General features: G+C 42.3%; 1 protein-coding gene across 2 annotated transcripts in view; it reads left to right on the top strand.

The window, feature by feature from the left end:
* LOC146865550 (baculoviral IAP repeat-containing protein 1-like) overlaps positions 1-16469 on the top strand; it is a 649379-nt gene that overhangs the window by 216845 nt on the left and 416065 nt on the right. For both annotated transcript variants that reach the window (XM_085632368.1, XM_085632367.1), the window contains exon 10: positions 6670-8808. In XM_085632368.1, the coding sequence (XP_085488494.1) occupies positions 6670-8808 (2139 nt within the window). The remainder of the gene's footprint in view (positions 1-6669; positions 8809-16469) is intronic.

Below are 16469 nucleotides of genomic sequence, written 5' to 3'. Positions count from 1 at the left end.
ACCTGGTAGAGTGTCAATATCAGACCAAGCGTGACATGAGATACTTGGGGATGAACATAGTGCAGGACATTGAAAAGATCTCAGGGACCAACTTGGTAAAAGTTTCTAGGGAGTGTCAGAAACAAATGAAATCTTGGGCTCATCTCCCTATGCCTATCTTGGGGAGGATCAACCTGGTTAAGATGGTAGTCCTACCAAAAATCACCTGCCTATTAAATACTACCCCTCTACATTTTGAAACATCAGCCATAACCAAGCTTCAGCAGGCAATAAATTAGTTTTTTTGGGCGTACAGGGCTACGAGGATTGCCTGGAAGAAGTTGAGGCATAGGAGGGAGAAAGGGGGGCTTGCGCTTCCTGATTTGCAATATTATGCATGGGCCTTCCAGCTATCGCACTCAAGAATGCTCTTAAAAACTCCAGACCCAACAGGGGTGGGGGCCATGTTCTCTGCAATGTTAAAGTGTGCAGGTCTTTCTCAGGAAAGATTTATGTTCAAATTCGGAGAACACAAGTTCTTTAAAAAGATTAGACTAAAAGTCCTCCTGGGGATGGCTCGGACATGGACCAGTTTGAAACAGCATACTGGTCTTAATTATTATTCGAGTCAGGCCCCTTTGTGGGACTCTACAGGCGCACCAGATTGCTTGAAAGATAGGCTTGCCTTACAACTTAGAGTAGCGGGGCTCAAGGTGTGGGGGGACCTTGCTTCTGACGACTCACTCACATCATGGTTGTCATTATATAGTAAGCTAGAAGGGGGCATGTCCAAGTTTAAATATATCCAGTTGCAGAGCTGGTCCCAAAATCTAAAAAAACCTATAGGTATAGGGAACACCCTTGAGGAACAGCTAGTGGTTAGACCTTCAGGGAAGAAAGAAGTTTCCATTCTTTATTGGACCATTGAGGAGGTTATCAACAGAGATTTTAAGCTGGCTGAAGAACTAGGGGGGGGGGCTTTTTTGCCTAATGAACAGTGGGAATGCCTGTGGCAGACATCTTTCAACACCTTGTTTGCCACTGTAAAGCCAGCGTGGCTCAGGAGAAACCACTTGGTCACGGTTCATAGGGCTTATTTATCTCAGCTAAGACTGACCAAATTGTCAATGGAGTCTCCAGCTAGCTGTAAAAAATGTGATTTAGAGAGTGCCTCTGATATCCACATGTTTAAGGAATGCCTTGCATTAGCAGAATTTTGGGAAAAGTAGGCAAAACTATCGCTGACATTTTGGGATTTCATATTCAATTCACTCTATCCCTGATAATTTTTGGTATATTTAAGGGTCTGGCTAGGTTGTTTCTTTTCCATGCAATTCTGTTGGCTAGGAGGGAAATTTGTAAAAGATGGGTAGAAACTACACCTCCCCTAGATTCAGAGTGGCTATCCTCCTTATTTACCACTTCTAGGACAGATTTGTGCAGAACGCAGAGTAGAAAAAAGACAGCTTTTTGGAGTTTTTTATTAACCTGGTCCAATGCTTAATTTTGGGAATTTAGTGTGGGGAATTTATAAATTAAGGATTAGAGTTTTTCACCAATAAGGAAATCTAGTTCCAATGATTATGCCTCTGTACATCTTTCTTGACTGTGTTGCGCCCCCCAGTTTCATCTCCTCGTATAGGCTAACACTAACAGTCAGCTGGCTCAATACGAACCGGAGGAGAGTGTGACCACCCCTTTTACATCTTGGGGCCAGTGTCATTTTAAGACTGTTGTGTACTTTAGGCGGGGCGCTTCCTACTGGTCCCCATCCAGAGCCTACGTCTCCATAATATTGAGTAACGGTACGGGCGGCTTATTTTGTTCACTTGGGTTTGACGCGAAGGAGGAATAAAAAAAACAACAAAAAAAACAATTACCATAATTAATTATCAATTAATTAGTTAATATAAATTAACAGCTAATCATTAATTAATTAAACATTAATTACTTCCCACCCTTGACCCCATTAAACCCCACAAACCACACCTAAAATTAATTGCACAATTTACATAATTAATTTTCAATCAATTAATTAATATTAATTAACAACTAATTAATAATTAATCAAAAATAAAATACTTCCCACCCTATTCCCCTATAAACCCGCAACCTGCTAGGAACTAAAAAATGCAAAATTTAATTAAAATAACATTGATAATTACTAAAAACTTTACACACATATTAAAATACATAAACAATATTTATTCAAAAATACATACATCACATACATTCAAAATATAAACTAAAATACATAACACTAATTAAAAATCGATATTTTAATCAACTATATTTTTGCAAACAATAATAATGAGTTCTATATTTTTAAAAATTATATTTCTTACCTTAAATTCGATATTCTTGACTACGATATTATTGCTGTCGATATTTCTGAATCACGATATTTCCAACTCGATATTTGTGTAAGTCGATATTTCCAACTTGATATTCTGTCTCAACACCCTCTGTTATCGGGTTGGCATGCATACAGAGAGTGACGTCATTACATGAAGGGTAGTATGTGTTGAGTACGCTTGTTGTTAGTGGTGATGAGTGGGTTGTGACTGAGGTTGCGTTGTTTTATTAAGACATAGATGAGGTTACATGGGCATGAGACGATGAGGATGGTGCATTGAGCTGTGTGTTTACAGCAGATTATATTGTAGTCGTTTGCTCTGGGCTGAGCTAAAAGGGGCAAGGATGATAGCCCTAGGTGCTTCCCTGCCATAGGAGGCCCAGACAGTAGACTTCACTAGATATAATGCTGGTTGATACATTACATAAAGAGTGAGGCAGAAGTAGTGCTGTGTGGAATGGACTTGGATGGTGCTATGAGTAGCCTGTTCTGGTACTTCAGAACCCCTTCCTGACTCATCTCAAGGTAGTGCTTTACATGGTCTATTCTATGCAAATTATATATTATACAACTGTAAGGAACAATTTCTTATTGGTCTTGGTGCACCAATGTTATGATTACCCTCACTAGTCTTCATGCTATTACTTTTCTAATTATCTTTACATCCATGTTAATCATGGACAAAGACTGATAAAACAATCACTATTATTACTTCCTGCTTCGAGCCAGGCAAACATTTGTTGCCCAGTGCTTCATCCCACACTTCGAGTGTTTTATCCATAAGAGGGTCTTGCTTGCATTGATAAAATAGTACTGCTAATCAAGCCATACCTCGAGTTTCCCTCCCTACATTGGTCCCTCTGCACTTCTCACCCTTTTCTCCTTAGTTAATAGCCCCTTCAATCCATCTGTCAGCTCAGGCAACAGTGATGACAACCCCCTGTTTCCAGGTACTTCTTGATTCCTGTGAGTAAAAAGTTAAAAGATAGTCTTGTAACATCTCATTAATAACTGCATGAGTAATCTGTTCCATTCGGACACGGAAGCCCATCAAATAGGCACCCATCAGTTCCTTGTGCCTATTCAAATATTCTGTCTACCTGTCCTACTTTACAGCTTTAGATCTAGAATCTTCCTAGAAGACAAAGAGTTTAAAAAATACTCGTCTCTGATAGCTTAGAAGTGCACACAGGGCTGGTTGGTTTTATTGCTCGGCCAAGAAGCTATCAGATGCCTTAGTTATAAAGATAAAAATACAGGAGAATGCATCAAAAACCCAACTCAGCATCACAATCTTTAAAAAGAAACTTGAGGAAGTAAATATGGGGATCAATGAATATAAAGATTTCCTCACACAACCTAAAATTTCAAAAAGATCAGAACATATTCTCACATGAGAAAGAATATTAATACTCTAGGGATTACTACACCAGGACAGAGAGTGAGTTCACATTCACCTCAGATGAATGCAGCAACTCGTCAGGTACTCACAGACCAATTGACACTAATAGAAGGGGTTGGGGGGAAATAAACTTTATACAAAACCCCCACCACGAGATATTTACTATCCAGGCAGATTCTGTGCACCACAATGGGGATGTGTCCCCCCATTTGGATTCCCACAGTACCCACCCCCAGTAAGGCTTGCCTTGGCAATCGATAACACCACCCTTTTTAGAGAGAGGCAGAAGGGGAGCGAAATGGAGAAATTATGATCAAAGGGTGTCTTGGAATGAATAAGAACCTGAACAAAGTATAAAAAACCCAAGGAGCTGTAACTAGGGACCAGAAGGACATGAGCGATAACATAATTAACCTAAGCAATAAGAGAAAGAGGTGATTAATATGGACTTTTGTCCCTACACCGAAGGTCTACCCCTTCAAGCTAAAAATAGAGGGCCCAGAATTCCTGATAAAAGTCCAATTACAAGTTTATCTTTTCTCTAGAGAAGGAGAGAATACTGATAGTAATACAAATATCAACACAGGCCTCCACAGAAGGTCCACTTTCTCACCAATGATCCAATGGCTACCGCCAAGAGTCGCTGCTTTAGAAAAGGCCATCAATCTAGGCCTGCATACTCTCACCGGATAAAAACTGAGTACTTCCCAAATCTTTAGCAAGGTGGAAAGAGAGGCAGTAGCAGACTAAAATGAAGACAACTCGATTGTCATAATACCGTCTGACAAGGGAAGGAGAACAGTAATACTTTCCAAAGTGATAGACCACAGAGAATGTCTAAGCCGTCTATGCAATAAATTATGCTACAAAAAAACTGAGGAAAGATCCCACACCAGAGATAATGGAGGAAATCTCCTTCCTGGTAAAAGGAGCGTTGGGAAACAGTTGGATAACGGAAATGGAAGCAGATTTCTTTTTCTTTGTCACAATTTTGTGACTTTTTTCTCAAATCAGTCTGACCCTGTGCCTCATGGGAACAGTCTAGCCTGAACTGCCAAGCCATGTCTGCCCTGGACCGGAAACGAGCATCCTGGGACCGGTTTCAGGCTAACATCCCTCATCAGCCAGGCTAGTTTGAATCCAGTGGCAAAGTGATCTTCTTGTGTTTACAAGATTCAAGTGGCAGCATTTAGTTCCATGGACTGAAGTTCAGAAGACATGGACTAATTGTGTGATGAGTAAGAAGAATATGGAATTTTGTGCTGATTAGGGGATTCATGAGCTGATGAGAATTACAAAGCGCATGCAGGGAATTTCATGTTTTGCTGAGAAGTTCTTGTGCTGCTGGTAATGACTTAATATGGCTGTGAACTTGAGAATCCCTGGGATAACTCTTCCCATAGTGAAATGTTTTCCCTGTGAATATGGCCACACTAAAAGATGGTCACATGATGTTTAAATACTTTATGAAAACAAAGACTGAATAAACTTGAAGCTTGAGTTAGAGGAGGGCGCTAACAGTGATCCTACCAATGGAGAAACCTCTGTCTCCTCCACAATGTTTGGTGGCAACCTTGCCAGATATGGCTGCAGAGCCCTGCTCAGTCTACCTTTCACATTAAGTAGTGCATCACAGTGCTGCAACTTTACTTCCTGTGCTATTTTGCCCTCAGGTATATATATTATTCGTGATTAATACACAGGATGGGGGCTCACTGGGTAAATGCATGCAATGTTCTTTATTGCTTCCAATGTCTCCTCAACCCCCTTGAAGAGCTGATACATGCATAAAGGGAGGTGATTGTAGTGCATAGTAACATAAGGCTGTAGATCAGTAACTGTTAATAATGTAGAGTTTTCTACTGAGGGGTTTTCTGGTGACACGTAGACAACACGCCCTTCTCTTCTCTTGTCTGATGTCCCACTGAAAACCACTAAGTGGAAAACAGTTCCTTTATTTACAGCTAATATATATAATTGTATATCCTGCTGTTCAGCTTTACAATGTTCTAAGTTAGTTATGTGATACCTCAGGTAAATCAGTAACTAAAATTGAAGCAGATTAAAAAGTTGGATAAGTCATATTATCTAATTAGAGATTTTTAGTATCTTAGTGATAGCCTACTATTGTAATCATTTTTCAAAGTAGAGTTTCTCTCTCTGCAGACTTGCATTCAAAAAGGATAGCCTTCCTAATTTCTTAGTGCACAATGTAATGCTCTAAGATGTGTCATTATTAGCTGGTTGGACCATACTGGGGCAGATTTATCAACACTTTGCGCTTGTCCAAAGTCACACAAGGTGCTGTGTTGATATATACTTGCCAGCACAAAACTTTATTTGTGCTAGAAAGTAGCTGGCAATATTAAGCAAATATCACTTTGGGCTACTTTGCACTACAATGGTGGGTACATGGGAATTCCCATTCTACCACTCACTGTTGCTGATGCAACGCTCTATCTATTAACAATGGTAGACAGGGCTTTGCACCAATTATAATGCCTCCTCAAGGCAGTTGTTTAGTTAGGAAATCTTTAAATTTCTCCACACCTTTCCTAAATTGCATATATGCTACACTGTACAGCACACAGCCAATGTGGAAAAAAGCTTTGACGTATAGCTAGGCATAGTATTTCATACTTGAAGGGTACCTTTCCAGTAGAAACCCTATTCTAAATATCACTGTTGCCTTCAAGATCAGTCCTGATTCCCGAGAACAGCATAAAAACAATAATTGCCTTTTTTGTCAGTGGGTACAAGAAAGAAATAACTTTCAGTGGTAGCTCACAATCTTAGCTTTTTCTTATGTACTATGTTTGCTGATTTTAAAAAGCTATTCAGGAAGTCTACAAGACTTCAGCTGTGAAACCAGTTGTATTACACTATACCTAACGCCATTGCTTTATGTCTTTTTTGTTCTCTTTATTTACAGTCCCAAGCTTTGAAAACTGTCAAGGGCAGGAAAAAGAAACAGAAATATTTGAACAACTAACCAGAGCATACAATGCCATTGAATTTAGGAAAATGTCATCCTTTGGGGATTCTACTCATGCTGCAATTGATTTGAAATCTCTCTATGGAGACGTAGTTATTGTCTCAAAAGACTCAAGGAATCAGCCTTTGAAAAAGTTAATGTTCCCTGAAGTCCTTCCAGAGCTGGACTCCATCACTATGATACAAGGTGAAGCTGGCAGTGGGAAGACTTCTCTGCTGAGGAGGATTGCGATTCTCTGGGCCTCCGGATCCTGTCCTGTGTTAAACAGGTTTAGACTTGTGTTTTACCTCTCCCTGAGGTCCTCAGAAAAGGAGCAAGGTCTGTCTGACATGATCAATCAACAGCTGCTGAAGTCAACAGGAGCACTAACAGAAGTCAGCCTGACAGAAATTATCCAGTGCCAAAAGAGTCAGGTTCTATTTCTCATTGATGACTATGGCGCTAAGGATTTAGTCCCACAAATCATAGATACATTGATTCACAAGAACCACATCAACAAAATGGGCTTGGTGGTTGCAGTACACAATGATATGGGTGGAAGAGTACGTAAGTTTGCAAAGACAGTGCTAAGTATCACAGAATTTCCAGTGTACAGTGCAATTTACATACTAAAGAATTTGTTTTCACATAACATACCTCTTGTGGAGAGGTTTGTCGTTCAGCTGGCACTGTCAATGAACTTTCCAGAGTCTCTCAAGACCCCTCTTTTTGCACTTGGCCTCTGTGTCTTTTGTATCCAATACCCAGCTGATAGCACAAGTGACTCAGCCATTTGTAAAGCAGATTTGTTGTTCAACACTCTGAAATTTCCAAATGAAAGTGAAAAAGCAAAAGCCGTTCTGTCAACATGTGGAGACCTAGCCCTTAGTGGTCTTTTCAATTCACGTTTTGAGTTCAGTGATAAAGACCTCTCAGATTCTGGGGTAAATGCAGGTGAAGCTCTCAGATACGGCCTGCTGAGCAGGTGTTCTGCACAAAGGCTTTACCCAGTGTACACATTCTGTGTGCCTGTCTTTCAAGAATTCCTAGCTGGGAAAAGGCTGGGCGAGCTTCTGGGGTCTGAAGACCAGGCTGACATGGAGAAAGGAAACCAGTACTTACAACAAATAAATACTTTTATAAAGGTCATGGGGCGCTACCACTATGTGTTGAAGTATGCTAATGGGAACTCTTCAAAAGCCACTCCTAAGATTTTAACCCATTTGTTCGATTTATTGGACAGGAAGACATCATATGATTGTTGTTCGGGAAGCAATGAATACTTAAAACACCATCCAAATTTGAAGATGGTAGAGCAAAATATAATCCTAACGATCAGGACGTGCAGTATGAAGGAGCAGCATTCGTATTTCATGAACATGTTACTGCATTTTGCAGTTGAAGCAGCCTATCAAAGTAAATCCATGCCCATGTGTGCCCCAGTAATCTTGCAGTTCCTCGAAGGAAAATCCCTGTCATTAGAGCAAACAATGATAGACCATGATCCATTGCTGTCATTTTTAGAAGCTTATCCTGAAAGCCTCTCATTATTGAACAGTTTGGAGATATCCATTGTTGGACCAAATCAAAATGCTACATTTAATTTGTCAAGTGTGGGAGATTTTTGTTCTGCACTGGGAGTCCCAACCGTCGACCACGATTATTCTTCAGCATTTCAGAATGTTAATGCCATGGAGAAGGTGAAAAATACTTTAGATCAAATGTCCTCATATTTGACTCTTTCCCCAGGACATTCTACCATTCCAAGCTCATTTACCAGTACACAGTTTGCAGCCCAGCGCCACTACAAGGTTCCACTTTTGAGAGTGCGCACCAACAATGCATATGAATTTCCGGAAAAGGATCTCAGAAATTTAGAGATTATGTTTTTTCTCTCTGAACACATTGACCTTCAGCTGAATAACAGTAGTGGATTTATTGAAAGTATTAGGTCTGCCATTGAACAATATGTACATCTTTTTGCAAAGTGTCGATTTCATGACATGGAATTAAGTGAGCCTGAACAAGAGCTGATAATACTGATGACTTCAATGGAATCACTTGACATACATACTCTGAAAAATGAACAATATCCAGGTACCACATACATTTTTTTCTGCTTGAAATTCATTTTTTGCATGATTACTCAAGATCAATATGTCAGATTTATTTTTAATACAAATGTATCACAACACCTTTATCTTTATGTTTCATTTTGAACATGACTTGGTAAATTTCTCATAAATATAATGCTCACATAACAGTTTTAGTTTTGCCTTCTCAGAGTATATTTGCTACACTTCAATCCATTCCAATTTTTATACACTTACTCGAAATGCACTTTTGAACCAGTACATCTTATCAGGTATATTAAATTTGGAGTGGTAAGTTTAGAACTGGAAATATAAGCAAAAGGACCGAAAAAAGATAGAGGGGGGAAATGTGATGCAGGAGGACAAACAGTCTGAGCCAATAGATAAATTAGACCGTCACATCCGAAATATCCTGCACTCATGTAATATTGCATTGAGTGCTCAGAAAAGGTTTGTTTATCCAACTACTCTGTCCTTGCACACTACATTTCCAGCTTGGGTATATTAAAGAACTATTGCTGTTTTAAAAAAAACAAAATACCTGTTTCCTGCTTGGGAAGAAATCAAGGGGAGCATCCGCTAGTCCACTAGACCACTGTCTCCACTCCCAAGGCTTCCTGACATGATTCCCAAAGAAGAAGCGGTCACCGAAGGACAGCTTTCTCTTTGCAAATCAATTACCAACTGAACAGTGGTTGGCGAATTCAATTGCATATTGCAAACCATTGATACTCTCAATTGCAACTCACATTTAGGAAGGGAAGCCCCTCTCAGTTTAGTATATTGCACATAACACTTTTGCATTCACAAACCCTGTGATTTTGTGAATTGCAGGATTTGTGAACTGAAACATATTTAGTACATCATGTCCTGTATTTTCTGATTTACTTTCTTTGTTGGTAAGCTGGTAAAATATCATTTCTCTTTTTGATCCTCTCTTTGACATTATTCTCTTTATCTTGCTTTTTGTATTGAGTGGACAAAACCAGAAGAATGAATTCCTTTGAGCTAATGAGCCATATACAAGAGTATTTTGTTGTGTACCTAATTGTCTTAAATGCTTTTTTGTTAGTATGTTGTTCCTTTGTATTTTCAATCCTAGTATGTCCACTCTGTACTATTTTTCCATGGATAACCTGATTCCTTATTTTACTGGGCTTTTTTGTAATTTCTTCCATATCTAGTTTATTTGCCTTTTCTTTTGTAACTTTCAGGAGCCCTGCAGACTGTATGTTTCCAGTGTTTATCAAACATATTGTTTGTTCTGCATACATGTGCGATATCCATATTTTATTTAATGGAACAGTATTGCCAGATTAATGTTGACCTTCCCTTTGGTATTGTGTAATGTGTCCTTCTAGGTTCATGGATCTGTCACACTCAATTCAAACTTTTTGGGTGTATTTTGAGCTTGCTGGAACAGGGATTATTTCATTTAAAGTTATCCGTTTACTATCATCAAGGCTAAACCTGCTGCCTTATTCTTTCTCAGGCCAATGGATCTTTGACGTTGATTGAGATTGAACAGGAGCTGTATATCACATTAAGTTATCACAATTGTATAACTATATTAGTCAATAAAGAGAGTTTGGTATGAGTTAAAATGCTCTAATATTCAAATCTTTTAGTAAATAATCTTTATTAAGGTCATAAATTACATTTTGTTAAGCTATGTCACTAGTTTTGTCAGATATCAATAATCAAAATTAAGGCATCAATAAATCTTAATAAAATGCATTTAGTGCATTCCACAAAGGAAAGAATCCCTATTCTAGGAAGGAGAAGGAATCAAAGGTGTCAGTTTAGGAACTCATAAAGAGTTCTGAATTTCGATAGAAATCATAAAGCTTACATATCAAAGGCAGATCAATCAATCAATAATCGCTCAAAGCAGAACTTCTCATAAGAAAAGTTCCAGAAACTCAGTAGAGTCTCAGAGCAATGTGGAACAGGGTATAGAAGTAATGTGGGAAAACCAAAAAGTATTAACCTACTTTAAGAACATACACTATTATAGGCAGCCAAAAATATTGTTGCAATCTGTGTAGCTTCTTCCCCGTCTTCTCCCAAGATCACAGTATTCTTCAGGCAATAAATTCTAAGACCGCAACTATATCTTATTGTGTAATAATTTTACCTGAGTTCAAATGATTCGCTCTCCCATTCAAATCTACATTCCTGTGTGTGAACCATCATATGTAACCTTCTAAATAGCAAGTCTATTCGTTAGCCAACAGTGGTCTTTTTAGAAGTATAAACATCTGCATAAACAAGATTAATTTGTTTTGCACAGCAGCCATTCATTGTGAAGAACAAGTCTTTTAAAAGGTCAAGATCAAATAAAATGCTGTATCTACATTTTCTGAGCTTTGTTAACTTTACTATGACAGTGCCTCAGCTTTTCGGCCTAGTACATTTAAGTATGAATTCCTACTGCAATGTTTGCATTAGGTGCACATTTAAGCCTCATTAGCTTTGTACATTATTTATATTATTTCTCTACATTTTTTAATGCTTTTCCAAATCCCCCCTATGATGGTTATCAAACCACCACATTTTCTTCACAAATAAATCTTTGGAGTTCGCTCTCATCGTCAATTGAGTTGTTTCTCTTTCTTCTAATTTGAATTCTTTTATAAGCTGTGCGTTTCATTCTCTGTTCTTTTTCTTATTAAAATAAACTCTTCCACTTTTAGAAAAGGCAAACAAGGTTATTAAGCAAACCCCAACTATTAGTGCTGGTATAAATATAGCTCTAAGTCTCCTCCTCCAGTGGTTGCAAACCAGTTGCCAATAGCAGAAACTCCCTTATCTAAATTCTCTAACACATTAGGTGTTTCTAATGATTCTAACATAGGTCTTAAATCAGAAATGTTCTTTGTGAATTCTAAGATCTTCTTACTCTCATCAGGAATGTTTGAGCAGCAATGTTGACTTTTCAACATCTTGCAGACTCCACCATTCTCTGTGAGAAAAATGTCTAATGCCAAGCAATTATGCAAAACCACTGATTAACAGCCACTAATTCTGCGTTACCAATTAGTAAAGCTGCATAACTACTGGTTGCCAATTTTCTACTACTGTTGAAAGTCTTCAGATTTTCTCATCATTTAAAACAACTCCTACTGGTGGTATAATTGCTTCAAAAATGTCCCCAACTAATTGTGTACCCTCACTTACATGTGTATGTCTTTGTGATTATGTCATTGTCAAAGCTTCAAATTATTTACATGGTACATTTTAGAAAACAACACAGCTAAATAGCAAATACCCTCCCAATCAGCTAGTAACTGAAAATAAACATCCTGCCCACAAATGATGTAAACTCCTGAATAATCTCCTTGTAAAATTTGCACTGAATCTCCCATTATTTCAAATGTGTGTTCCCAACTACTAATTCCTACTGGTCTTTTTCTAAATTAATTTCTCCTTCTGTAAACACATTGGGGTATATTCACAAGAAGGTGTGATAACTATCACAAGAGTAGCGTAACACAACTTTCAATATCGCAGACTAACGCGGGAAAATAACCCTGTGCCAACTTGGAATTCACAACAAGGCGGTAGCATGTGATGGTCACCAGATAACCCACCAAATCTCTGCGTGAAAATCAACACTGTGCCGCATAAATGCGATACGCGAACGCAAAAAAAATGCGATGAGGCCAACCGCGGTACAAAAAGTGGCAAAAACGAGCCACAGGCCTGCAAATCCCACGCGTGTGGTGGAACAATGCACCATAAAAAACACAGAAAAAATACACCAAAAACAATCCAAAGCGCGTAGCAACATGGCTGCACCCTGACACAGCGCAGGGGCCAACTCGAACCCCTCAACCCCCACAGAGTACCAGCAAGGAACAACGGGGCCGGGGAAGGTGTAGGAGAAGAGGGAGAGGAAGACGGGGTGCAGACCGTTGGAAAACAAGACCAGCTTCACGGAGGTGACAGAACACTACCAGCAACTGACCCACTGGCAGACCACCTGGATTGCAGTCGGAGTGCCCAGGAGGTCAATCCAGGAGGCCAAGAGGCGCCGGCATGACGTGACTACCTAAACAAGGCACAAACGGGGGCAGGAGGTGGCAGTCCAGAGCCACCGGAGGAGCTGAAGGAAACCCAGGCCACAGTCATCAGTGTGGAGACGGTGCAAGGAGTAGGGAGTACAGACACAGCTCGAGAGGACCTGACACAACATCAACAGGGAGTGCAACGAACAGGGACTGGGGAGATGGGGGAGTGGGCACAATGTAATACATGCACAACGATGTGTAGCACACTGCACACCCACAATCATCCAGGTCCATGGGCCCGATCCCCTTGGCACACGGCAGCACACACACATAGCACGAACAGGACACACACATTGACGACAACGAGAAACAATGCGCATAGTCAGCACTGCAGAAAAGAGGACACAACTGGCTCCGCACATGCACAGAAACATGCCTACTACATCTGACGGAGCCAGAAACTGTGAAATGGAAATGTACGCGTACAACATCACATCCGTCATGTAGACCAAATGTACACTGTCCCGCAGTAGAATCCAGCACCCCTCAAACAGTCACAATGTACATTGCCATACAGTCTGCATGCAAACCTGCACAATGCGCAAACATATATGTCAACGCAAAGTCAATATGCACCTCCCCTTCACATCGTAGAGGGGCACACAACACCTTCAGCAGAGCACAGAATACAACACATTAGTGATGCCTGAGAGGACCACCACACTGTCGACACCGATGCCCTACAACAGCACATGGATATCCCACGCAACCCCCCACCAGGACTTGGACAGCCAAGCTACTCAGAGGAACACCCAGCCTCCAAAATCCCACACAGCAGGAAGCACCCACAAGCACAGCTGGCTAACAACACTTCACCCACCCACACATCGCACCCCAATGCCATGTTCCTGCATGCCAAAAGGAGGTGGCCCAACAGGTGTGGGTGGGGGCTGAACCCATGGAATGCGAACCAGGACACATACGTAGGTGTCCATCACCCTTCAGGGGCCACCAACACCCCACTAAGGAGACCCATACTGCCATAGAGACACATGCAGTTGCACATTCACAGTACAGAACCACGGGCAGGGGCGCTCAAATTGCAGTCACACACCCATGTTGGCTATGTGTACGATGGCCCTGGCCACTCCCCTTATGAATTGAGTGGGTGACGACAAAGCTACATGTCCAAGATCCAACCCGCTGCCTGCAGTGACACATCTGCATCCAATGTAAGCAGCACAATGTAAAGGCATCAGGCCCAGGGACCTCATGCATACAACAAGACCACAGGGACACACACAGATATCATGTTGAACTGGCTACGGGCACATGCGCCTGGCCCCTTTATTGGCAGGGCCACATGTACAGTGACGCCTGTGCTGGATGTGTGTGGAGTGAGTGTAAGCCATTTGGCATGGAATGTCTGGTGCTGGCAACCACTTAAACATTAGATACCAGTGCAACGGAAACAGAAAACACATGCATAAAAGAGTCAACTGCTGAGCAACATGGAGGGAGCCGGAGAAAGTCCAGAGGACAGCCAACATGCAAACAGAAGTGTCCGTGAGTTGCAGTGCATTGGGGATGGGACACTAGAGATGAGCGTGCCCATGTGAAGAAAAAGTCTCGGATTGTGTCCTCCGACAGACACCTGATGCAGATGCAGTGGGATGTGTCATACCTGCATCATCTTCCCCATCAATGTCTCAGGGCCTCCACACTGTTTGAGGTGACATAGCTGCGCAACCTCTCCACAGCTCAAAACTCAATCAGTAATAGAAAATGGCTTGTGGCACCTGGAGTGCTGAGCAAGGTCGATGATGGCATCCACGACAACTCCGTAAGTCTGTCAGAACCACCGTTTCGACTCTGGCAAATGGCTGTTGGAGGTGGTGCTTGCGGTGGTGGCATGTGCCTCCTGCGGTGATGCCAAGTCTGGGCCAGTCAGGACTCGATTTGGTGTGTGAGCCCTGGTGGGATGCTGTTGAGCCCAAAGGCTGCGTACAGCGCAGGGCCACAGAGAAATGGTGTTGACGACCCTAAGGCCAATGCTTCAGGGGCCATCCAATATCTCAGAAGAAGGGGTCACGGACCTGACCAGTACAGAGTTAGTGGCCCCGGATGCACAGCGGCTGGCACAGGCACCCAGCCACGGGAAGATGACTTGCAGTGCAGTCAGATGGGCCATGCGACCTGAGCTGGTCACCATCAGTGTCCGAGGTGTATGTTGCGGAGGGTATCGGGGGACAGTGGAGGGTGTCCTTCAGGGCATGATGTCGAAAGGTTTGATTTTATCTGGAAGCAACAAATGGAGGAGTGGAATTCAACAGCCTCGTTGCCACCACCAATTCGGTATCAGCTACATGAGGATGAAAACTGCCCCCTAGTCCATAGACTCAGACGCCACCAAAGTTCGACCAGAGAGTGCCCATGATTGTCGGGGAACAGACTTAGTGGCATAGGGGCTGAGAGATGATGCTATCTGCAATGATGCCGGTACGCTGATATGAACTCAGCAATTGCAAAATGAAGAGTCTGTGAACTACTGGACCGCAGTGTCGGCCGGAGGCAGCGGTCAGCAGTGGCCCACAGCCATGTGTCATTGGCTGGCGAGGCACAGAGTTAGTGACACAAGGGCAGTTGTCGGTAGTGCTCGATCACCTACGTAACGATGATCTTGTTCCCTCCAGACTGCAACTCACCATCCTCTTACTCCTCTCCGTGCGTGCGATGACATGTATTCTTCCTTTTGAATAACCGATGTTCAGTTCCAAATCTGTGATCTACTCGTGCGCAGCGTAGGCCGAGGGCAGTAGTCCGCGTAGGTCCACAGACACGTGTGGTTGTGATGCCATGCACGTACTTGTTGGCACCACATCGAAGTGAGTATAGTGACTTGTCCTATGCCTTAAATGATGTTCACTGCCATGGTGTGATCAAGACTCAGTTCCAAATGTGTGACCTACCTGACCGTGGTGTAGGCCTGAGGCAGCGGTCAGCACGGCCCATTCACCGAGTGTCGCCGGCATAGGTTGGGTGGCCCCACCGGCCTGCGTAGTTCAGGTTCAGTAGCACCACGTGTTGGGACACCTCCGTGTATGTGACCCTGGTTTCATCCGGACTGAGCCGCACCTTCCTCTTACTCCTCTCTGTGCGACCACTGGTGTGGACTCATGGACTGTGATTTGTGCCTAGGTGCTGGATGTGGGACCTACTGGTCCCCAGGGTAGTCCTGGTCCTTCATCCACATATCGGCAGATGGCGTTGAACAGGGTTAGTGGCCCCACGTGTCGCCTGCTGGCGTTGAACAGGGTTAGTGGCACCCCGTGTCGCCAGCTGGCGTTGAACAGGGTTAGTGGCACCACGTGTCACCAGCTGGCGTTGAACCGGGCTAGTGGCACCATGTGTCGCACGACACCCATATGGAACTATGCCTCACTGATCGAAGGGATTCTGGTAGTGTTGCTGGTGGCCCGGATATGGGGTCACTGCCATTCATGACTCAGGACATGGTTTCACACATGGGACCTACTGGGTCGAGGAGTAGGCCTGAGGCGGCAGTAGACTACGTCAACGAAAAAGGACTAAAGCGGGCCTATGTCGTGGAGGCCGTGATGGTCTGAGGAGGCTGCCAAGGTCACGGGACTCG

This window comes from Triturus cristatus, chromosome 2_1 (genome assembly GCF_964204655.1).
Source record: "Triturus cristatus chromosome 2_1, aTriCri1.1, whole genome shotgun sequence".
NCBI classification, from domain to species: domain Eukaryota; kingdom Metazoa; phylum Chordata; class Amphibia; order Caudata; family Salamandridae; genus Triturus; species Triturus cristatus.
This window is presented reverse-complemented; position numbering and strand designations above follow the sequence as displayed.